This window comes from Hydra vulgaris, chromosome 08 (assembly GCF_038396675.1).
Source record: "Hydra vulgaris chromosome 08, alternate assembly HydraT2T_AEP".
Lineage (NCBI taxonomy): Eukaryota > Metazoa > Cnidaria > Hydrozoa > Anthoathecata > Hydridae > Hydra > Hydra vulgaris.
Genome location: NC_088927.1, coordinates 11,519,839 through 11,543,524, shown reverse-complemented (window position 1 = coordinate 11,543,524; position 23,686 = coordinate 11,519,839). Strand labels below are relative to the sequence as shown.

General features: G+C 27.9%; 3 protein-coding genes across 3 annotated transcripts; 1 reads left to right on the top strand and 2 right to left on the bottom strand.

The window, feature by feature from the left end:
* Positions 1–335: 335 nt before the first annotated feature.
* On the bottom strand, positions 336–929 carry LOC136083017 (uncharacterized). The gene has a single exon (XM_065802429.1). The coding sequence runs from the start codon at positions 927–929 to the stop codon at positions 336–338; it is 594 nt and encodes a 197-aa protein (XP_065658501.1).
* A 1,872-nt stretch (positions 930–2,801) lies between these two features.
* Positions 2,802–5,067, bottom strand: LOC136083016 (ATP-dependent DNA helicase PIF1-like). The gene is made up of 4 exons (XM_065802428.1): positions 4,974–5,067; positions 4,459–4,560; positions 3,647–4,389; positions 2,802–3,299 (listed from the first exon to the last, which is right to left on the bottom strand). The coding sequence occupies exons 1-4, from the start codon at positions 5,065–5,067 to the stop codon at positions 2,802–2,804; spliced, it is 1,437 nt and encodes a 478-aa protein (XP_065658500.1).
* Positions 5,068–18,863: 13,796 nt separating this feature from the next.
* LOC136083015 (TNF receptor-associated factor 3-like) lies at positions 18,864–20,015 on the top strand. Its single transcript, XM_065802426.1, has 3 exons — positions 18,864–18,947; positions 19,126–19,255; positions 19,345–20,015. Exons 1-3 carry the CDS (start codon positions 18,864–18,866, stop codon positions 20,013–20,015), a joined length of 885 nt encoding a protein of 294 aa, XP_065658498.1.
* Positions 20,016–23,686: the final 3,671 nt, after the last annotated feature.

The following is a 23,686-nucleotide window of genomic DNA, read 5'->3' as shown; positions in this document are numbered from 1 at the left end:
GAAGCGACTGTAACTGGAATTATCATCAGTATTTTTAGGGCTATGAACAAACCTATCATTACAAGCCAAATATTTAAAGAGTTCTTTGGGTTTTTGTTGTTGAACGGGCAGTATTGGCTTAATTGCCTCCATTTCTTCGAAAAGCATGAACCCTTCTGTATCTTTTGTATTGTCTGTCAAAGCAATTTCTAGGTCGGCTGAATTTTTTCTGAGATCTTCTTTAGACATATTTTGAAAATTATATAGAAATCCAAAAAGTTTATGGTGTTCTTTCAGCTGCATAAACCGTGGTTGAAGAGATTGCAATGCTTTGTCTACAACTTGATTGAAAAAATTTACCCGAATTCTGTCTTGGGGTCTATAATTGGTTCGTTAGAAGATTCATAAAGAAACATTTTCTTTTTCTTGTAACAGGGCTTCTGTTGAAATATGGGTTCAACTTCTAACTCATTTGCAAGCTCTTTGGCATCAATCAATGCTGCTACAAAGCCTGTCTCTCGGTATGTCTTCAACCAATCAAACAATTTTTCAAAAGATGTCAGCCCCGCGGCAATGTCAATGGTATTGCTTTGAAGTTCCTTGCTAGTAAAATTTACTTGAAACAATAAAGAGTGCCAAAAACATAGTGCAACCAGAAACCTATAATTTGTCATTTGGCTTACTAATGATTCAGCCTCACTTTTCCCTTGAGCATCATTTGTGCTTTTTGCTAGTTCTTCTAAAGCATCACACACTTCTGCGGATTGAAATCGTACAGCTTTAACACTTTCCATTCTACATTCCCATCTCGTTTCTGATAATGGTTTAATAGACAGGCATTTCACATGCTTTTTAAAAACAGTCCATCTTTTTGTAGATGAAGCAAAAAGAGTGTAAATACGCTGCAGGGTTCCAAAAAATGTCATGGCGTCTGAACATGTTTTAGCCATATCTCCTAGAACAAGATTATAATTATGGCACACACAAGGAGTATAGAAAGCTCGTGAATTTCAAAAGTCGTGCTTGCACTCCAGAATTGTGCCCTTTCATATTAGCTCCATTGTCATACCCTTGTCCTCTGATGTTTTCAACATCTATTCCTAGCATTTCAATTTCTTTCACAAGAGTGTTAAATAATTTTTCACCAGTGCTGCTCTCAACTATAATAAACTTTATAAAATGTTCATAAATTCCAGCTGGGACATCTGAGTGTGTGCCATCAGCGACATATCTTAGCACCATTGACATCTGTTCCTGATGGCTGATATCAGGAGTGCAGTCAAGAACCACTGCAAAATACTTTGCCGACTTAATTCTACCAATAATTTCCTGTAGAACAGCTTGGCCTATAGTATCAATAATTTCATCTTGTATGGTCTTGCCTAAATAATGATCATGAATGTCTTTGTTAATAATTTTCTGTATATGATCTTGCATAACTGTATCAAATTTTCCTAGCAATTCAATGACGCCTAGAAAATTGCCATTATGTGGATTTCCAATTTGTTCTTCAGACCCACGAAATGCCAAGTTCCTTTCTGCCAAAAACTGTACAGAAGCAACAAGTCGCTCAAAGACTTGATTCCAGCGTTTTGTTTCCTGTCTTGATAATTTTTCATTTAATGTATCAACGTGAATTTTCGGAAATAAGTACTTCTGGAACTTTTGAAAGTAGATTGGAAACTAATATATTTTATACTATATACCGCAATAACTAAGATAAACTAAAAATAACAATAGACATTACCATGCGAATTAAACGTTCAACGTTAACTGTACGAATTATATTAAGATTGATAGAAATTTATAAAAAAAATTACTGCCATTTATAATGATATGCTATAAATTGCGTTGCCCCTACCAAGCGCGGGGCCCTATTGGAGCAATCGGTCAAATCGGCCTAAGACCGGCCCTGGAATCACATCGTCTAAAGTAATACATTCCAAATCAAAAGAATATTTCATGTGAAAAGGTAAAGGTTTTAATTGAGCTCCTCCGTATTGTCCATTTTCGTCCATAAAAATTAAACATCCTCTCAACTCGCTGTTTAATTTGAGTTCTTTTATTTTAGGTTCAAAGTAACCTGTATCAATGGCGAATTTTTGTGTACCGTTGGTTGACATGCCACCTCGAATACTCTTTTCAATCATTTTTTGATGTTCGTTGGTCGGAGGAAAACGAATAGGACTTAAACTGATGGCAGTATTTAATTTGCTTGTATAGCTAAAAATGCTAACATGATTAAGAATATTAAGTTTTGTAAATTCAAATGTTCTTTCGTCAAAGTCAATCATAACAGAACCTAATACGACCGTGTCGAGCACAGTATAGATATGCAATAAGGATGTTAAAGTTTTTAAATTTAAAAAGTTACACAATTTTTGAACACCTTCATAAGCTTCTTTGATTTTTTTAATTTCTTCTTGTAGGTTTTTAGACTTCATTAAATCGTTTTGAGCAAATAATTCAATAGGTTGAAAAATTTTATATTCAATGTTTAATAGTTCGTTTGTTATTTGCGAGTAAGAAAATAATGTTTTTTTAATAAAACAGTTTTTAAACTCTTGATTGTCGGTTAAACGATTCACTTTAGGATGAAAAGGTCGTAAATAATGCAACATGGTGTTGACAATTTGATTTTGAGCTTTTCGTGATAACATACTACTGGCTTGTTCTAAGGAACAGTTTAAAATTTTCAAGCCATACCATTCACCAAACCATTCGTCAATTTCTCTCCTCTTTTGTAGTTTATTTTCGTGATATGTGCGGTGTTTTTTGCGAATTTGTACATCTTTGCTTTTGCTTCGTTGTTTTAATATTTTTTAATTTTTTTCGTAATAGGTTTTGTTGCGTTTTTTCTTTTTTTCAATTTCTTCATCTGTCATGAACATTTTTCTTTTAAAACCAGACAATTCAAAATCTTGTAATTTCATCATGGATCTTTCTGTTAAATTGGATAGAGTTTTAATTTTAATATTACATATTCGTATCAACCTCCATCCACTATCATTTTCTAAAATATTAAAAACAGCTCGCACATTGGCATCTTGAATAAAACGATTATAACCCATAAAGAAATTTTGAAACAAGTCTGCGAAATAAATACTGTTTTTCATTTGTGTTTCAAATCCTTCCATTGTTTTTTGTTCGACGTGATAAACAATTTCATCAGGACTCTGAGTTTCTGAATAAAGTTGTAATTCTTCCACAATATCTTCATCTTTATAATCGTCTTTGATGAAAAAAAAATGTTCAGTGTATATACTGTTATTACTAAATATAGTTTCCTCAGTTTGATATTCAAATTTCATTTTTTTTATCTAAAAAGAAAATTTACATGTATTTTTTATAAAATTCCAAAACATCAGAATCAAAAGTAATACTTTTAAATATTTTTTGCAATTCTAATTTATTATAAATAATTATAAATATATCATTAATATTACAAACTCGTGATAAAGAAACATAAAAAAGACTATTAATAAAAGCCTTTGAATCAAATTGAACAACGGCTTTATTCATTGTACTTCCTTGAGCTTTATGAACAGAAAAAGAAAAAGCTAATTTTAAAGGTAAACCAAATCTTGAGCCTACGCAGCATGAGAGCAATCTAATGTATTTCTTCTTTGACACATTCTATTTAAACTTCTTTTTTATTCATAATCACCCAAACTGCATTATTTTCTATTAAAATGACGGTACTAATAGTACCATTGCACAAACCTTCTTCCACATTAATATTTCTTACAAGCATAACAATAGCACCTATTTTAAGATAAACAGCTGCAGGAATTTGAAACGTACATGGAATATTCGGATTTTTAACATCATCTTTAGCATAAAACCAATACCCTTCTTGTTTTATAGTCTGCATTTTTTCCTTGTTATAACAATCGACTTCAATATTTCTAAAAAATAATTTTGTATATTTAGAGTTTAAATTTTCATCTTTTTCAAAACAACGCGTCATAAAATAATCAATAGTTTGGTCTGAAACTTGACCAAAACGTATTTCATTTAATGCACCAAAACATTGTGCATCTTCTTTTTGTCTAAAGCATTGAGTTAAAACCAACACTTCCGTCATGTAGTGTTGCCATATTTTTGATTTAAAAACAAATTCTCCTGTGACAGGTGGCAATTGAAAAAAATCACCACAAGCAATAACTTGTACACCACCAAATAATTCATCGTAACATTGTCTAATTTCACAAGCTATTAAATGTAATAAATCAAATGTTGGAGCGTTAATCATTGAAATTTCATCAATAATTAAAACATCAGTTTCCAGCCACGTTTTTTTAATGTCTGGATGCATATGACGTTTATAATAATCTACACTTTTAACACCAGTTTCTATACCAGCAAAAGCATGTATTGTGACACCATTGATCAAATAAGCTGCTTTTCCTGTACTCGCAGTAATATGTATTGTTTTATAAATTTGTACACTTTAAGCAATTTGGTTGACAATATAACTTTTTCCACAACCAGCACCACCAGTAATAAAAAATGTTTTTCCTTCATCAAGCCATTGAAGTGCTTTTTGTTGTTGCAAAGATAACATTTTTTTATTATTTACTGAAAAAAACAAAACATTTTTTATTTTGAATAAAAGTACATATAAGTATACTTGATAAAAAAGATCAAAAAAATAAATTTAAAATTTAAATTTGTTCGTATTTTAAATAAAAAGTCACTATCATTCTAATTCAACAAAAATTTCAAAGATGATGTTTCGTCAAAAAAAACTTTGCAGTTAATATTTCATCTTCTGTCAATAGGTTTTGTTTGATTAACAACTTGAGCATTTTTTTATTATCGTTTTCTCTTATTTTATTCATCTAAAAAAAATTACAACCAATATACTAACGTGATTACTTTAAACACGTTTAAAGTAATCACGTTATCTTTATTTCACGTTTATAAAAAATGTCTTTTGTTGTAGTTACTTTAATGAATCCATCGATAAACCAAAGATTTTTTAAATTTACAATCATCACACATTTGTTCCAAAACACAATTACAACTAGCTAAATCACGTATTTCGTATTTATGAATATAAAAAGTTTTGTTTAATAAATCCATCGATAAACCAAACTTGTTAGAAGCTTTTACTATCGTATTGTAAAATTTTTTCACTGTATCCACAGAATAACCACAACACAAACAAAGAAAATTATAATAGTCTTATTCTTGACATTGACATTCGGCCAAAAAATCAATTCTTTTTTTTTGATTTTCATAAATTTCCAAGAGTTGTTCTTTAGTTAAATCCATTTTTTTTGAAGCTTTCAATATAATGTCATTTAATTTCATTTCCATTTTTTTATTATGTAATCTAAAAAAATTTAAAAAATATAAAAATTACAATAAAAAATTTTCAAAACTTTTCTCATTTATCAAAAAAAGAGCGATGCAATCCAATAACATCTTCAATCGTTTTACAATTTAAATACATATTGTTCTTTTTACATGGACACGATGCCAAACTCAAAATTTGACTTTTAGCCCATCCTAAATTGTCTATTAACAAATGTTCTGGTAATCCAAATATTTTTGCTGCCAACATTATATTATTTTTCATTTTTTATGTAATCTAAAAAAATACATATTTAAAAACATATTAAAAAATTACATATTAAAATACATATTAAAAAATTCTAACAAAAAATTATATTCTTAAAATTCTTCTTAACTCAATATATATAAAAAAAACATTTAAATTACAAAATACACAATTAGGGGAACAATCACATTGAGCTATTTTACATAGAGCTTCATAAACAAAATTAGGTTTTTTACAAACAAATTGGAGTAATGTTTTTGTAATCCCTATTTTTTAAATTTTTTTAAAAAATTTCAAAAAAAAGCATTTTTTAAAAAATCAAAAAACAACAACATATATTACAATATATACAAAAAAATTAAAGAAAAAACTAGAGAAAACGGAAACAAATCAACAAAATAGATAAGATATCATTGTTAAGAAAATTTAAAGTCTTTAATTTTTGAACGTAATTTGACTTTAGTCGATATATAAAAAATAATTTTTTTGTAATCGTTATGTTCCGAACGTATAATTTCGAATTTGATCTTTTTACATTTCAAACACATATGGATCGGTTCACAAGGACACGAAGCAAAACAGATAATTTCATCTTTATGATATGTATAAGTCTTTCTCAACAATTCTTTAGACAATCCCAATTTTTTGGATGACAACATTATATTTATTTCCATTTTTTATGTAATCTAAAAAAATATGTATTTTAAAAAATAAAAAAATTTACAATTTATTTGTTTTTTTCCATTTGATATTTCTTCACTAGATCATTGACAAATATAAATCTTTTGGGTTTGTCAAATTTTTCTTGAAAATAAAAAAAGCATTTAAATTACAAAATACACAATTAGGGGAACAATCACATTGAGCTATTTTACATAGAGCTTCATAAACAAAATTAGGTTTTTTACAAACAAATTGGAGTAATGTTTTTGTAATCCCTATTTTTTTTGCTACTTTTTCACACATTTCAGAAGCCTGTTCACTCATGCGCCAATCTAAAAATAACAATGCATCAAAACATTCTAATAAATGTTCTTTTTCCCTTTTAAAAGTTTTTTCTTCTGAATATTTGGCAACTCGTAGTTTTTCAGGTTTGATTTGTCGCACTTGATTTACAAATTCGTCAAATTCTTCTTGACACATTTCTTTATGATGATAATCTTCTCCCAGTACATTAAGACCCATGTTTACAGTTTTATCATCGACAATCTTAAAAAAATTTTAGAATTCAAAGAAGTTAGTCTTGTAAATTCTTTAGTAACATTGTTGTCATTATCAATATCTTCAACAACGCCAAAGCTTCCATCTTTGTTTTTAACAATTTCACATTTGTAAACCACATCCATTTTTTTATTATGTAACCTAAAAAAATGGATAAAAAAATAATTACAAAAAAAATTTATAATAAAGTATAATTTTCAAACATTTCAAGTACAGTTTCTTTAACATTTTCTTTATGAATATATCGTTGAATAAAATCATATGTTCCTTTGCAAGATTCGCAACGACTAAAGCCAGTACAAGTTTCATTTGGACAAGATTCTGCTTCTCCCAATAACCTTCCTATCGTTTGAGTTTGATCATGAATAGCAGCTGTTGTTAGTAAAAGTTGTGTGATGAGATTATTGACATGAAATTTAAAAGACATTTTTTATTATGTAATCTAAAAAAATATAATTATAAAATTTTTTTCTTTGGTTCGTTCATTACATAAACAATTTTAGTTTTTTGACAATTTGCACATAGTTCTATATAACGTGTTGTGGTTACAACAGGTGTCATAAAACTATTGGTGGCTCGTACTGTTATTTTTACATTTTTTTTATTATGTAATCTAAAGAAAAAAATAACAAAAAATTTAATCAAAAAAAGTACTCAAATATTCCATTGTTTTTAAAAATGAACTGAATATAAATGTGTAAAGTTTTTTCTTTTTACATATTTCTCAGAATCTTTTCGAATTATTTTATGCATTTACTCATTGGCTTCTTTTACTCCATCTTTATTTATATCCAAACTTTTATCAAAATGACCAGCATGATTACCATATTTAATAAAATATTTTACTTTTCGATATTCATCAGCCATATCAGGATTGTATTTATCGAGCTTAATGTAAATATTCTGCATTCCGCAATATTCCGCAAATTTTCCATGTTTGTGAAACCATTCCATTTTTTTAATTAGTTAACCTGAAAAATACAAAGTTTACAGTACAAAAAAATTTAAAAAAAGACAAAGTTAAAAAAAAATTTTACTCGTTAAAAATATTTATTAAAGTACTCATAAAATAATTTTTAATTGTTTTTTTTAACAATAATCTTTCTTCGTGCTTTGAAATATAATGAAAATCTTTCATGTCCACGTTTGATTTCATATAAGAGAACATGACTTCATCTCTTCTTGCAAATTCCTCTTTTTCTTTTGTTACGATAAGTTTGTCTTCTTCAATTGCAACATTGCAAATGACAATCATGAAATTTAATAATTCCATTAAAAAATGACGTATATTGAGATTATTTTTTATCTGTTCGTTATTTTTATTTATAATTTCTGTTATTTTTTCAAACTCTCCCAATATTCCATCTTGATGATCATCATTGGTTAAAAATTCTTTAACGATAACAAAATGAAAATACAAAACGGATGATAATTCTTCCAAAATATTCCACAACTCTTGTTCAGAATGATGTAGTTTGTAATATTTGGTAATCCATTCAATACGATCTTCAGACCATTTTTCATTATTCATTTTTAATTAGTTGTCTAAAAAAAGTTACAATAAAAAAATTAGAAAATCAAAACACTATCATCAAAATTAATACTTGTTAACATTGTTCTTCTTAATAAACGATGAAAATAAGCTGAAAAATTACTTAATTTTACATTTAATATACAAATTATTTTCAATTAAATAATCGCTAATGTCTGCTGTTTTTATAAAATTGCAATATCCATAACCAACATTTTCTTGATCTTTGACTGGACGTTGAAAAGACACATTGTTTTCAGTCATAAAACATTTTTTTATTTGTTTACCATGAGGACCACATAATTTAAAAGTATCAACACGATTTATAAAAGGCCATTTTCATACTTCATCATAAGGTGTAGATCGCATCATTATATATAAACCAATTTCTTCTTTCTAATGACTATCGCATTTCATATTGATACTCAATTTCATTAAAAATTGATAATTTTTAAAATAAAAGGGTACACTATAATAAGCCTTGCTTTCATCTTTTATTTTTTTTATTTTTGTATTTTTTTTTCCATATCAAAAAGTTGATATACAAGATTATTTATTTTAAATATATTTTCAAAACATTCACAAGTGTTTTTTTTCAAAAGTCTCATACACTGTATATTATCTTTTATCAATTTGATAAGTCCTGCATACTCTTCAACACTTGTTTCTGTATACACTAATCTAAAATAAAAAATAAAAAAATATTACAAAAAAAAAATTATTTTCCAATTAGAGCCAAAACCGCCCTTTCTTTCTACGTCTTTAATCATTGTCATTTTTAACTTTACGACAACAACACCCATCGAATTCTGTTACATTTTTTACAGCTTTAAACATTTTCACAAATCCCATTTGAGCAACAGCATCTCCACGTTTAATAACATAATTTTTTTCAGAATGATTAATCAATAGCACTTTAATTTCGTCTTTATAATCGGCGTCTATTATTCCTGGAGCATTGAACACCACCACACCATCTTTATAAGCTATACCTGATTTTGAATATACATGTCCTGCTAAATTTGAATCTATTTTATCGATATACACTCCAGTACTTACTAAAATACGTTGTTGTAGTAGAAGTATATAATCCTTTCTGCTTCTTAGATCAAAACAAGCACTCTCTTTTGTTTCATAAAAAGACCATTCCTGAATATCTGTAATTTTGAGTGTTTTAAACTCTTTTACTTCATAAAGAGACCATTGATCATCTTTTATTTTAATTATCTAAAAAAAATTTAAATACATACATTGTGCTTTTTTTCAAGAATAAACTACATGTTCTCTTTTTTCCTTATGAGCAACAATACAATTTTTACAAAAACTTAATTTACAAAAAAAAACAATTAAAACAAAACAAATATTTTTTTCACAAAGTTCACAATGACCAAACCAATAATAATAAACTTCAAATTGTTCCAAATCGTTTTTGTTTGAAGGTCTATTAGAAAGTTCATTAATATAAGGTAATAACGTTACACCTGTATTACACTCAGTATCTATCCACATATTTAAAAAAAAATCATCTATTTTTTTTACTAGTTCTCTATCGTGCCCTTCTACAACTAAAGACTTTTCTAATTGAATATTACCGTTAAAGTGTTTGTATTTTAATTTTACAATTTTTAGTCTTGTGTTTTCATAATAACTATTTTCTTCATTTTCCATTATTTTACAATCCAAACACATTTTTTATATATCTCGCTGACTTGACCAGAGATGATTTGAACAAGTTTTTTTTCACCCATTTATATAAAATGGTAGTCATAACAACATTATCTCTATCATTAAAATAGAATTAAAAGTATCAAAGTACAAAGTTTAAAGTACATCACACCACATTGAACTTTAGACTCTAGATCAAGAATTAACATTTTTAAAAAAAACTTGTTTAGTACTTGTTTTTTTAATCTCTCTTTTCAACTCAAACAGTATAAAAGGAGTTCATTTTCATTTAAAAATTTATTCACAACACAACGAAACAAAATGGCAGAGTTTGAAACTGTTTACTGCAACGATAACACCTATGTGAAATTTGCAGATTTAGCAGCTGCTACTTTGTGGCTTATTGAATTTAAAGAAGAAAAAAATATAAAAGATAAACAATATTCCACTGTTCCCCTCAAACCATTGGCATAATTTAACTATATTAATAAAGAATTGGTTTACAAACCAAAAAATGAGGGCTGTGAAATCTTGTTACCATGGAGATATAGAGAAATATGCGATCTCAACAAAACAAATTATTTGTTTAGATCCAAACTGAAAATAACTAAGGACGACAACAAATTTAAAATGAACAAAGGCGAAGTTACTAATAATGTAGTGTTTAAATTTAATCATAACAAAATGACCAAAAAAGTATTGGAAAGTTTGATGAATAGTATACAAACTGCTCAAAACAAAGCCTATATGACAGTGGCGTACCCTAAAACTCACATATTAAAAACGGTCGAGTTTAACAATTATGGTATACGAGTAGCAAAAGAAGAGGACGAAATTCATGTTACAGAATACGAAAGATTTTTGGCTGTAGAACCGAACTTCAACAACACGTTGATTAAAAATGGTGTTCCAAGAAATTTGAATCAAAATTTGAAGAGAGCTTGTGGTGAGCTTCGAACCAGAAGTACCAGAAGTACCAGATGAAGACGAAGAATAATTTTTTTTTGTAATTTTTTCAATTGAATTAAAAAAACCTGTTTTATTAATAAAAAACTTGTTTTTTCTTATCTCTATTTCCTATGTAAAGGGTAAAAAAATAAATTCTAGTTCATTTTTGAAAGAGAAAATGATTAGCAAACAACTCGACGAAAGTCTCATCAAAGCTGTTCAACTTTTTTATCCAGATAATGAATTACATCCTATGTTGTTTGAATTTCACGATTTAAATAACTCGTATGAAGAATGGCAAGACATTATATTTACTTATTTAAAAAATTTTAACTTGAAGTTAAACTTGGAAGAAGAAAAATACAAGGATTTATATTATATCTTTATAGCTATAGACTATGAAAATGGCCTTCTCGTCGTTATATGAATTTTGCAGAACAATCACCATCATGGAGAACGAGCATGCTAGAAGTATGTCGCATGAAAAACGATGATTTTTTAAATGTAACCAAAACAACAGTAGAAAAACAACACGAAGAATTAAAAAGACAACTAGAAGAGTTTATTAAAGTATATAAACTTTATTACAAATCAAAAAACATGGAAAAGAAATGTACTTCGTGGAAAAGCAAACTTAAACCGACTTTAAAGTAATATTTTTTGTTTCCTTATCTATCTAACAAATGGGAGTATGATAACTTGAAGAAAAATTGTAAAATATTAAATCACGTTTATCCAGCTTGCATGGACCAATTGCCTTGGTTTTTGTTCGACGATAAAGTTTTTCATAATGCCTATTTCACCATTTATACACCAGTTCCAATTTATGAATATTTTATACAAAAAAAGTACATAAAGAAGGAGATAAAGTTTACATTTACAAAGCCTTTGAACGTTGCAATTTTCACGAAAAAAGCTTAATAGAAATGTTCCCCACTGCTCAATGGTTTTTTTTCTTTAAAAGGAACTTTAACATTTCAATGGTATTATACAGAAAAGAGGACGAAGTTTATAATTACAATACTAACGAAATAGTATCGAAACAACCTATACATAAAAACACTAATTATACCAAATATTATGTGACTGCGAAAGAAGGATTATAAACAAGACAATTTTTTTTATTTTTGAATTTTTTTTTCCATATCAAAAAGTTGATATACAAGATTATTTATTTTAAATATATTTTCAAAACATTCACAAGTGTCTTTTTTCAAAAGTCTCATACACTGTATATTATCTTTTATCAATTTGATAAGTCCTGCATACTCTTCAACACTTGTTTCTGTATACACGAATTCGTTAACATAGTCTTCTAAATATAAAGAAAACATATATGTTTCGTAGCGAGGACAATGCTCTAAATTGTGTGTTTTTGTAAAAGAATGTCTGAAAGGTTCCATACACAACGGTTCACTGATGACATAGGTAGGCAGCTTGCATACTTTAGGAAATAGTAAACAATTCAAATCAAAACTAAAAATGTTGCTTTCTGTCTTTATTGATTTTAAAACATTTCTTTCGATTTCGCCCCCTTTGTAAAATACAAGATTCCATTTATATTTATTTAATTGTTCTTTTAAATAGTCGTTTACGGAAGTACAAAATATGATTTCACTTGTGTGTTTAAAACTAGGATAGTACTCTAACCCATGTATGTTGTTTCGACAATAAAAAAATACTTTTTTTATCTTTTTCCTCCAAGTTTTCGAACTTTTCGCACGGTATGACTTGCACGTGATAAAACTTTTTATCACTAAGTGAACGTAAACATAACTCTCTAATACAGTTTCTTCCCCACTTATGAATCTCTCGATTTGTTATAAATTCTAAATCTAACAACCACAACTAGAAAAAAAAAAGCTTTTTTATTAAAAAAAGAAGCGTATTCTTTTAATAAAATGAATAAAAAAGTATAAAAAATCAAATTTTAAAACATTTTTTTACATTTTTTTTAATTAAAAAATCAATCGCGTTGATAGCATCATTAAAAAAATTCGCAACAATTGCGCAGTGTGCGCGCTTGATGAAGTGTCTAAAAGATACAAACATTATGAACACAAGTCTGGAAATTCTTCACCTTCATCTGATCGCGTAGAAGAAGAACATTTTACAGATAAAAATTCATTTGATTTTTTACAAAATGTACTCGATTCTAAGAGGATAACATTAAATTCTTACAGTATGGCAAAATGTTTTAAAAACAGTCAATTTAATAACTTACTCGAAAATCCTCAACTTTGTCCTATTCATCTCAACCACTTTGATGATGTGAAAGAACTACACGGCGATAACTATGTAGCCGAACTTTATAAAGCCAAGCTTACTGTTTTGCTACTAGACAGAGATATCAAACCTACAATGGATCTAACAGATGGTGATCAAACGGACGGTTTTGTGGATACGTTTACTACAAAAGTAATACCTACCCTCTCTTCTTTGATAGAAAAACTAGATGGTGCTTTAAAAAAGAAATCTGTTAAAAGAAACATTGAAGGAATTATAAAGGAAGGAACCAGCGATAAAAAAACTTTATTTGTTAATATATTACACGCTATTGTAACACTATTTATTACGAGTTTTTTTAATTTAGAAAAAGAAGAAGAATAAAAATGGCTACTGATGAATCTTTGTCTCGTTTTTTTAAAAATTCAGAATTTAAAAATTATTTTATAGGATTATATGCTTTTGACGAGCTAAGTCAAACGAAAACTCATATTCATATTATTCATCAAATGAAAAACAACGGCTCCTTTATCATTTACAACAACGAAACAACAAAAGAAGCAGGTCAACATTGGGAGTGTTGATGAAAATAGACAAGGGTCATTTTTTTTGTTTTGATAGTTTAGGAGAAGAAAGTGTATTGCAATAAATTCCAAAACATTTAAGATTTAATAAATATTTGTTTGAAGCAGTAGAAGAAGTCAATAGCAATATACAAATCAACACTATTAACATTAACTACAACGAAATTGAAATTAATTCTTATTTACGATAATCGAATCATTTTCCTACAGAATGGACAGCAGAAAGTCGCGAATTTTATTGGTTTACTAAATTTATTTTAAAATACAGCGAAATGAGTGGCAATTAAAACGTATTTTTTTCATACAATAAATTTCCTTTTCAATGGAATGATAGTAGTTTATGTGGAGCATTTGCCGCTTATTTTGTAGCTCTAGTCTTTCGCAGTGAAAATGTATTATATACTGATCAAATCTATTTTCCTTCATTGTGCAGACTGTTAAACCATTATTTTTATGAAGTAACACCGCTTCATGCTTCTGTACAAGTTCAAAAAAATCTCTATTCATTTTTCCAATTTATCAAAAAAGAGCTCTTTCAATACCTTGATGTTACTGCTAAACAACTGTTTGAAAAAGACATGCAGTTGCATTTATATATGAAAAAACAGGAAAATCTGGAACGTGATCTATTGTCTATGAAAACAAAACAAATTCCTTTGCATTATGATATTTATGAAAAACAAATATTAGCTCAAAATGCTATTAAAAGATTTTTAAAAGATGCAGGATTCTTAAGAACAAATTATAAAGCTACGTGGGATAAATTATCACTATTAGATATTCAAGCTATTCCATCTGTGATGAACGAGGAAAATATTTATTATATGATCCAAAATGAAATGGATAGAATTTATGCAAACAAATACACTCGTTTAAAGACTGCCAATCAATTTTTAGATGTACCCATTGATGATGTCATGACTAAAAAAGAAATAAAAAGGCAGATTGCTCTGAATTTAATATAATGCAACATGAAGAGAACAGCACACAAACTGCTTGAAGACATTATAGAAGAGAAATGTGCTACGTTTAATGGTTATGGCGAACTTTATTTCCTGGTCTTAAAAGATAAAAAAAATGTCGCTTTATTAAAAAATTGTACGATACATCTATTAAATAACGAAGTATGGATTTTTAACACCGTAACTAAAAGAGCAGCAAAAATACATCTTCACAAAACGTGTTGCTCGACTTGCAAAGGAAAAAAAACATTGACTATCAAACGATATAAAAAGAAAAAAATCTAAGAAAAACAAAACAATTTTTTATTTTTAAATCTTTATTCTTTAAAAGAATGAATATAATATTTTTTTACAACTGTTTTTTTAATATACTTCAAACACTTTATCCGGAGGCATATAAGGGTTGGCGGGTTTTGTAACAACAGGAACAGGAGCCGTTTTTGTTTTTTTGCCTTTCCACGCTTTTTTTATACCGTATAACAGCGAACCCACTTGCAATGCGTTGGTTACATTTTTAGGGGTTATAAAATCAGCTAATCCCCTTCCTCTTACCAATCTGCGTATCCTATTTCTCTTACGACGTATCCAACGTCAATACTGTCTCTTCTGCCTTTTTCGATAAACCATTGTTCTTGAGATTCGATAACATACAATAAAAAATTTTTCAAAGGAATTTTAAAAGAATGTTCTTTTCCATCTTCATATATAAACACAATAGTGAGACTTTCATTGGAACGAGTTACTTTAATAATTTGTCCCTGTTTTAAACAATGTGACAATGAAAAATCTCCCTTTGCTTTAATTGCGGAAATGGATAACAAATCGCTGCATAAGTCTCAAAACTCATTTTTTATGTCTGCTTCTTCGAGTAACCAAATGCTAAATGACTCTTTAATAACATCAACAAAGTCTTCATATACCATTTCAAATTCGTGTTTGTTTTCACCATAAATAAAATCAATATGTGCTTTATTATTAACACGAGTTACTTTGATTTGTTTACTTCCATCCAAACGAAAAAATAATTCAAAATTACCCTGAACTTGTTTTAAACTATCATCCGTTGTAAAGGAAGAAGTTTCTAAATTATTAATCGATTTATAAAAATCGTTTAAATAAGTTTTAAACTCCATTTTTTTTTGTTTATTTTAAATAAATTTTTTATTTCAATTGTATTTTTTATTTCGAAAAAACCAAATTTATAGTATTTTTTTTTAGAAAAAACAGAAAAAACACCATTAAATATTTTTTTTATCATTACATTTTCGGTATTTTATTACCGACATGAAACTTCAAAATCTAAATTAAAACCGCCAAAAAAAGTGGATGTTTTCGTGTGTCCATTTTTTTTGTCGCCGGATATGATTTCGATAATGCCATTTTTATACTCATAAGTCAGAATATAATCGCCAAACGCACTATTATCAGTTCGTAAATTTTTTAACTCATCGTTCTTGTGCTTTTCATGTCTTCAAACAACCATTGATACCGTTTTAAATTTTCTTGCACGTGTTCTCGAAATTTTTGAACGAAACATTTTTCGCAATACTTTTTTATATGCGTCTTTTTTTTTACATGTTTACACACTTTTGAATTCATTTTTGTAAATAAACGTTTTTACAGAGTTGAGCATTTTTGTACATGTTTTTTAATCCGATTAAAATATAGTTTTAAATACACCACCAATTAAGGGAATACCTCCTAATAGGTTACCAAGGATACCTTTACCACGTTTTCTAAGTATACGTTTTCGTCCTTTACCAATTAAAGAATGATAAGGTCTAGGATAAGCTCTCGATTTTTGATGAACAAAAAAATATCTTTTAGCAGATCTATGACCTCTATTTACAGCCCCCTGTTTACATTGAACTTTCTAAACTCTCTAAATTTTCTACTACCTTCAACAAGAATCGAACCCTCAACGGTCTAATGTCATGGCGTTAGAAACATAGTGCGACGAGCGAATGCACTATGCTACGTCGATGTGTTGGTTCATTGAGTTTTGAATTTATTTAAATTGTTATTTTAACACTTTACACAGAGATTTTTTCTTCGCAGAGTTTTTAAAAAGTTGTTTACTCCGTATTTTAATCTCTTTAAATCTTGTTCATAAAAGCGGTATTAAAACTTTCTAAATTTAACTAGCATGACACGGCATTTTCTTTTCATTGCATAAAGTTACATCACTTTAGCTTTTATTTCGCGTTAATCTGTAGAGATTAAATTTTATACATAAAAAGCGTGTTATTTTATTAACAAAATCAAATGGCAAGAACACGCTTTACAAAACGTGCAACTAAAATGAGCGAACAAGAGTTGGAATTTAGCAAAAATGAAATCATCCTGATAGACGATAATGATGAATGCTTTAAAATATACGACAAAGAAGAAGCTCATTTTGAAATAAAAAATAAAACTAACGAAAATAAAACAACTACAGAAAATAAAACAACTATTAAATAAACTATTTTTTTAGTTATAATGAATTATATTACTATAAACAAAATTGAATACGAAGTATTTAATGATAGCCTCTCTGATCAACTCTATATCATACAAAATGGTACCAAAAAAATGATTAACCAAGACTTCCCCTACAATGCAAAAAGAGGTAATTGTTTTATAGTTTACGTATAAAATTAAAAATATTATTTTTTTATAATACTATTTTTTTCTTATAGATCAAAAATTATTAACACTAACTAATATTCGCCAAGTTTTAAGAAATGTAATGGACAATAGACCTTCCCACACTCGTCGTAAGTTTAACTTTACTCCTTTTTTTAATAATAAGAAATAAATACATTTTTTTTAATATTTCCCTCTCACTTTTTTTTAAAAAGCCCGTATCCACTACCGAATAGAGAAATAGGTCTTTTTTTAGAGAGTCCAGATCCAGAAAACTTATAGATTTTATATTATTTTATAAATATTTTTTTTAGAAAATAAAATTTATAGTTGTCTTTTTATTTTTATATTTTTTATATACATTAATATTTTTATATACAACTATATTACTATTTTATATATAATAGAAAAAAATGATTAAAGAAATTATAAATCATACCACAAAACAACTCTATCCCAAATGGAAACAATTGACGTTTTTGTTAAATTTTAAAAGAAGCGAAATAAAAAAAATCAAAAAGAATTACATTAAAACATTTGATAAAATAAAAAACGTTTTAACTATATTTATACTAAGACAACTAAACAAAAAGTTGGCAATAAAACATTTGTATTTTTTTTATCAACATGGGAAGATAAAGAACTTTTATACAAAATATATCAATGTAAATTATTTATATTCAATTATTTATATTAATTATTTTTTTGTAATATTTTTTAGCAAGAATAAAAAAAATGAATTTTTGCAAATAAAACTAAAAACAGCAGCACATTTGCAAACACAATGGCAAACTTTAGCAGAATATCTTGGCTACAAAAAGCGTGAAATTGAATGTATCAATGTGATTATCATAATACCAACGAAAGAATGATGAGACTTTTAACTTTAATATATCAAAAAAAGGAACCGAAGTCGAAGCAGCTCTTGCTTTATATGATGTTTTATGGAATTGGACTATTGACATTTCAACAAAAGAAAATAATCCAGAACTAATAAAAAATATAAAGAAACTATGGAAATAACTACACACTTTATATTGCAATAATTTTTTTGTAACTTTTTATTGTACTTTTTTTAGCTAACTAATAAAAATGAAACAATGCATCAAAAAGTGTGGATGGTAAGCATATTCACTTTATTTTCTTTTTATTTTTATATATTTTTTTTATACATTTTTATTTCTCTTAGTTATGGAGAATATATCAACGAGGAGAGTATTTGTTACCACGAGTTGTTATTCACAGAGCAAGAAGAAAAGGAATGGGAAAAATTAATGGAATGGGAAGAAATGACAGAGGAAGAATACGAAATATACTTGGAACAATTACTAGCAGAAGATATGGAAGAAACAGATTACATTGATGAACTGAAAAAGCAAATGATAGAAGAAGAAGTAGATCAAATAGAAAATAAAATGCACGAAATTTGAAATGAAATACACTTGGAACAATATATCCTTGATGTTATGAATAAAATGGACGATTTGCCTGAACTCAATTTTTAATTATTTTTTTGTAAATATATCTTACTTTTTAGATAAATAAAAAAAATGAATAATAATGATGAAAATTTCGATGATATGTTTCCTGGTTTTGGAGATCTATTAGATGAAAACGAGTTAAAAGTAGAACATGTGACTTTTTGCGATTTAAACGAACAGAAAGACAACGAAATGAACATTTTTTTAATTTTAATTCTTTTGTCTATTCTATTGAGTCATTTTATTTATTTATTCATTCTTTTATATTAAAAAAAGGCTAGTGTATTTTTTTTTATTATTGTGCTTTTTTTTATATAAATGTTTTTTTCAGCAACTAATTAAAAAAATGGCAGACAACGTATATCCATGCTGTTTTTGTGACAAACAATTTACTGCAAAAAAACTTATGGATCATCAAAAAGATTGTTCTACAGAGCAATTCTCACACGAATGTTTTACTTGTAAGAAAAAGGTACAAGATTTGTTAAACCACGAATGTGATTATGAATTTCTAGACATACAAAAAATATGCTTTTTTGTAATACCAAAGTAGATGATAAAGATTACTACGAACACTCTGTTATTTGTTTTTGTCAATATAAAGATCAACAACATCAACATATGGAGCAAATTATTCAAGATGGTAAAACAAACTTAAACTATTTAAATCTTGCATTCAACTACAACATGAATAGCATTAAAAATCTAAAAGAAGAGGATGCTAAATTACAACAAACCTTGGAAGAAACCAACAACGAAATGCTAGAATTAAAAAAACTTACCTATGACATGTTAACAAATCAAGAAGATGTACAAAATCTCAAACAAGAAATAACAAAACTCAATCAAATCGTAGAAGAAAGCAGCACAGAATTCTTAGTACTAAAAAAAACAATTCAACAACCCAAAGAAGTAAAGGTAATACAACACATCTTTAAAGACATGCAAATCATCAAACTGGATCAAATGAATCTCAGAGTACTATCAGATGAAGCATTTTATTTAGAACCCATTTTCACATCAGAAGGTTATCGTTATTGTATAAAAATTTATACTCGAAGTACCAACGTAAACAATCTAGCCATTTACTTTAAATTGTTACGAGGAGAACTTGATGATGCTTTAAAATGGCCTTTTACCAAAAAAATCATTTGTACCTTGAGAGATAAAGATCGATTTTTGCTCGCACTATTACGAATGATAATTATCTCCAAAGTTTAGACGCTAGTTCTTTTGATAAACCTACCGAAGAATAAAATGTAGCTGTTGGATTTAACAATTTCATTTCGCACGAAGAACTAAAACAATTTATTATTAATAATAATTTATTTATTACGATTACTATTCAATAATATATTTTATGTAGAAAAAATTTTTTTTTGATATGTATTTCTACTTTTTTATCTATCATTGTTATACCTTATTTTTTAGATTAACTAATAAAAATGAATGCAATAGAAATATTCAGAGAAATTAGTCTGGAACTCACCATTGCACAGTGGGCCAGAATGCACTTTTACTAGACAAAATTCATAACTAATTTAATATTAGAGCTATATTCACTAAAATTAGTAAGAGTACTAATATGATGTCTGCGCTTTTTATAAAGGTAATATTTTTTTATTTCGTTGCTATGGATACCTTTATTTTGCTCAGCAACAACCTACTTTTGTTATCTGCAGATATTTTATAAGTGCTATATTCACTAAATTTGGCATGAGTACCAATATGAGATCACACTTCTTACAAAAGTGATAATTTTTTAAATTTAGTTGTTATGGATACTTATATTGCTTAGTTACCGGATACTTTCCTTAGTTACAAAGTGGTAAACTGATATTTGAATATCTTATCGGATTTTTGACCCACCTATATTGAATAAAAATTGAGTATTTAGGTAAATAATGTTTTAGGAATAATAAAAGCAAAAAATAGTGCAAGAAAACGTTATTAATTTTAAATTACATCAAAAAATTATAAAACAATAATATCGTTTGAAGATTGTTTAAGTAATTGTAAAACATCTGAAGGAAATGCTTTATGATTTGTTTGGTGTGATGTTGATTTACGCAATGATGAAATAACAGGATCACTGGAAACTAGGAGTCTATTGATAAGATCAGTATTTGTTGCTTTTCTGGATGTTTTTCGGCTGAAATTTTCGCGATAAGATTTAAAGTCTTTATTTCTAGCCTCTTGAGCTTCCTCTGACATAAGTCCGATGGGTAATGTAAGGCTTTTAATTATGTCATGTCCATGTATCAATACTTTGTGAACTGATTGAGCCATGTAATACCATGGATAAAGAGACATATATAGTCTAAAAGTGTCAAAACAATAATCCTTAAACTTTAAGCAGTCTGTTTTATATCCTGAAGAGAGCGTTACCAAGATAATGTAAAATCTGAACATAAGGTTTTGGTCAATACCCAGAATTTCAGCTGTTTGTTCATATGCTGCAAAAGCACGCCTTGAGGTATTGCCATCATTACTTGTTCCAGAACCACCACTTTTAGGGAAATCAACAACAAGTCCTATTTTGTTCATAAAATCAGTCTGAATCTTTTGTTTAGCTACAGATGCCTTTTCTTTGTGTTCTTTAGATCTTGCTTGCCACTTTCTTGTTTCTTTTTTATATGCAATGTGCAATAACATCTCAAAAAATCGAATCCATGCATGAAGACTGGAGTGACCATATTTGAACTCTCTGTTAGTATAATCTATATTAAGGATATCAAGACTATTCATATTTTTTGGAGAGACACCACACACTGAACAGCATTGGTATGAGTTATTTTTTTCAGATAATATTGTTTGAACCTTCCCATCAATCATTGTAAGTTCAATAATACAATTCACTTCAACAGAAGATCCGCAAACCTCTAATAAAATTATACCCAAGATTTCTATCTCACTTTTAATGTACTGATCTTCTTCAATCACAGATTCCTTGGATTCCATTTTGTATGCAAATCTTATGGGTCTACAATAGGCTGTGGAGGACAACTTTTGATTTCTCCAAATAGGCACCTTTTCGTTGCTGTTGTTAAATCCAGTCAAATCCAATGGGACAAGACAAGTAATAAATAATGATTCTTCACGCTTTAAATCTCTGTTAATGTCGGGTTCTGATAAAACTTGTTTATAAATGCTTTGGCCAGTAGCACCATCAAAACCAGCCTTACACGTTAGTGTCATTGTTTTTATTGCTTTGTCGTTCAATATCAAGTGCCTTAGCACAGGTTCCTGAACTGCACAGATTCTTTGCAAAGTATGAGTCATTAAATCTTTTAAAGGAACTGAAGCTGAATAGTCCTCCACTGTTATGTTTGCAGGATAACATTTCAATTTTGCATCTCTGACATCATTGTAAGCGGGGTAGATGTTATATTCTTTCTCCAAGGCTCCGCTTCTAATCAATTGATAGGAAGCTTTTGTCAGACTTGCATCAATTATTAAAGCCAGTGCTTCGTCTGCTGAATATTTAGTTGCTTTATCTGTATTTGATATATTTAAAACATTCTTGGCAGCAATAACAACATATTCATCCCTAAATTTTTTATTAGCAGCAAAAAATAATTCATTGGATGAATGAGATTCAATTAAACAAGATACACGCCGTTTTTCAGTTTTATTAGAACTATTACCAAATGCAACTGGTTTTCGACCACGTCTACTTGCAGTTGGTTCATTGTCTTTTTTTCTGACAATTAAATATTCATTAAGCCAGTTCACAAACTTCTTTTCAAAATTTTTCACAGTATAGTTTGCAGATTTCCACTTTTTTTTATACAAGTAAACAAATCGTTGAACAGCATGCCTAAAATCAATGTCTTTAAAATCAGCAAATTTTGGCTGAATAAATTTTAATATATCTTCAGTAATATTTTGTTTTGAAATACTAAGATTGTTTTTTTGGAGAAAATTATGAATGTCTAAGTTTAACAAAACCATATCTAAATAATTATTGTAACAAGTATTTTGTATTTAAAAGTAAAATGTTATAATATATATGCCGCCTTGACTACTAATACTTGTTAGTAATTAAGTTACTACAAGTGTTAGTATTTAAAATTAAAAGTACTTAAATTACTGTCAGTGTTAGTAATTAAATTACTAACAACTACCGAAAATATGTTGTTGCTATGTTATGCAAAGTAAGGTATCCATAGTAACCAAAAAAGTTAACCTCATAAGAATTCTGAATCTCATTTTAATACATACCCCCAATATTGTGTATTTAGCGCAAGTAAAATACTGTTAAAACAACGTTAATGTAAAAATGAGTTGTTGCTATGCAAAATTTAGTACCATAGCAACCAAGTTAAAACATACATAAAATCTGAACGGGGATTTAAGGGGACGAGCAATCAATTAAAACTCGATTGAAGCATTATATAGCTCAAATAAATATAAGAAAACACATGGCAAATTGTGGTAATTATTAGTTATTGTGCGGTAAAAAATAAGTTTCTTAAGAAATTTTTTTTTTAATCTGTGATTTTCAAAGTATAACTGAGATAACATGCTATGACAAATTTATTTCACACATTGGTTTTTCTTATCTCTAAATACTCTAGAATAACATGTACTAATTTTTTGTTTCAAAAACGTAGATGTAATTGAAATATAACACAACGTTGATGTCACCGTTAATTACTTATTTATAATTTTTTTTTATTTTATTTTATCTCAATATTCAAATGCTTAGAGTCCTGGTAACTAAGGGATTTAATATAAATAAATTATCAATAGATTTCTCCTAATATATGTAGATACTAAAATTAAATAGGTTTTCAAGATTAGACAACTAAATTTTTCCCATTTTGTCCACCTACTGGTGCATTACCAACCTACTGTGCATTACCACCTACTGTGCATTACCAACGTGA

What these genes read in the sequence shown, in the direction of transcription:
- LOC136083016 (XM_065802428.1), bottom strand. Translation starts at nt 5,067, where the DNA reads ATGGATTTATTAAACAAAACTTTTTATATTCATAAATACGAAATACGT. An exon ending in GGAACAAATGTGTGATGATT is followed by an intron (nt 4,561 to 4,973) that starts GTAAATTTAAAA and finishes TGTTTTTTTCAG; the next exon opens with TAAATAATAAAAAAATGTTA. An exon ending in TAGAAAATAATGCAGTTTGG is followed by an intron (nt 3,300 to 3,646) that starts GTGATTATGAAT and finishes TTTTCTTTTTAG; the next exon opens with ATAAAAAAAATGAAATTTGA.
- LOC136083017 (XM_065802429.1), bottom strand. Translation starts at nt 929, where the DNA reads ATGGCTAAAACATGTTCAGACGCCATGACATTTTTTGGAACCCTGCAG.
- LOC136083015 (XM_065802426.1), top strand. Translation starts at nt 18,864, where the DNA reads ATGAATAATAATGATGAAAATTTCGATGATATGTTTCCTGGTTTTGGA. An exon ending in ACGAGTTAAAAGTAGAACAT is followed by an intron (nt 18,948 to 19,125) that starts GTGACTTTTTGC and finishes TGTTTTTTTCAG; the next exon opens with CAACTAATTAAAAAAATGGC. An exon ending in CTCACACGAATGTTTTACTT is followed by an intron (nt 19,256 to 19,344) that starts GTAAGAAAAAGG and finishes GTAATACCAAAG; the next exon opens with TAGATGATAAAGATTACTAC.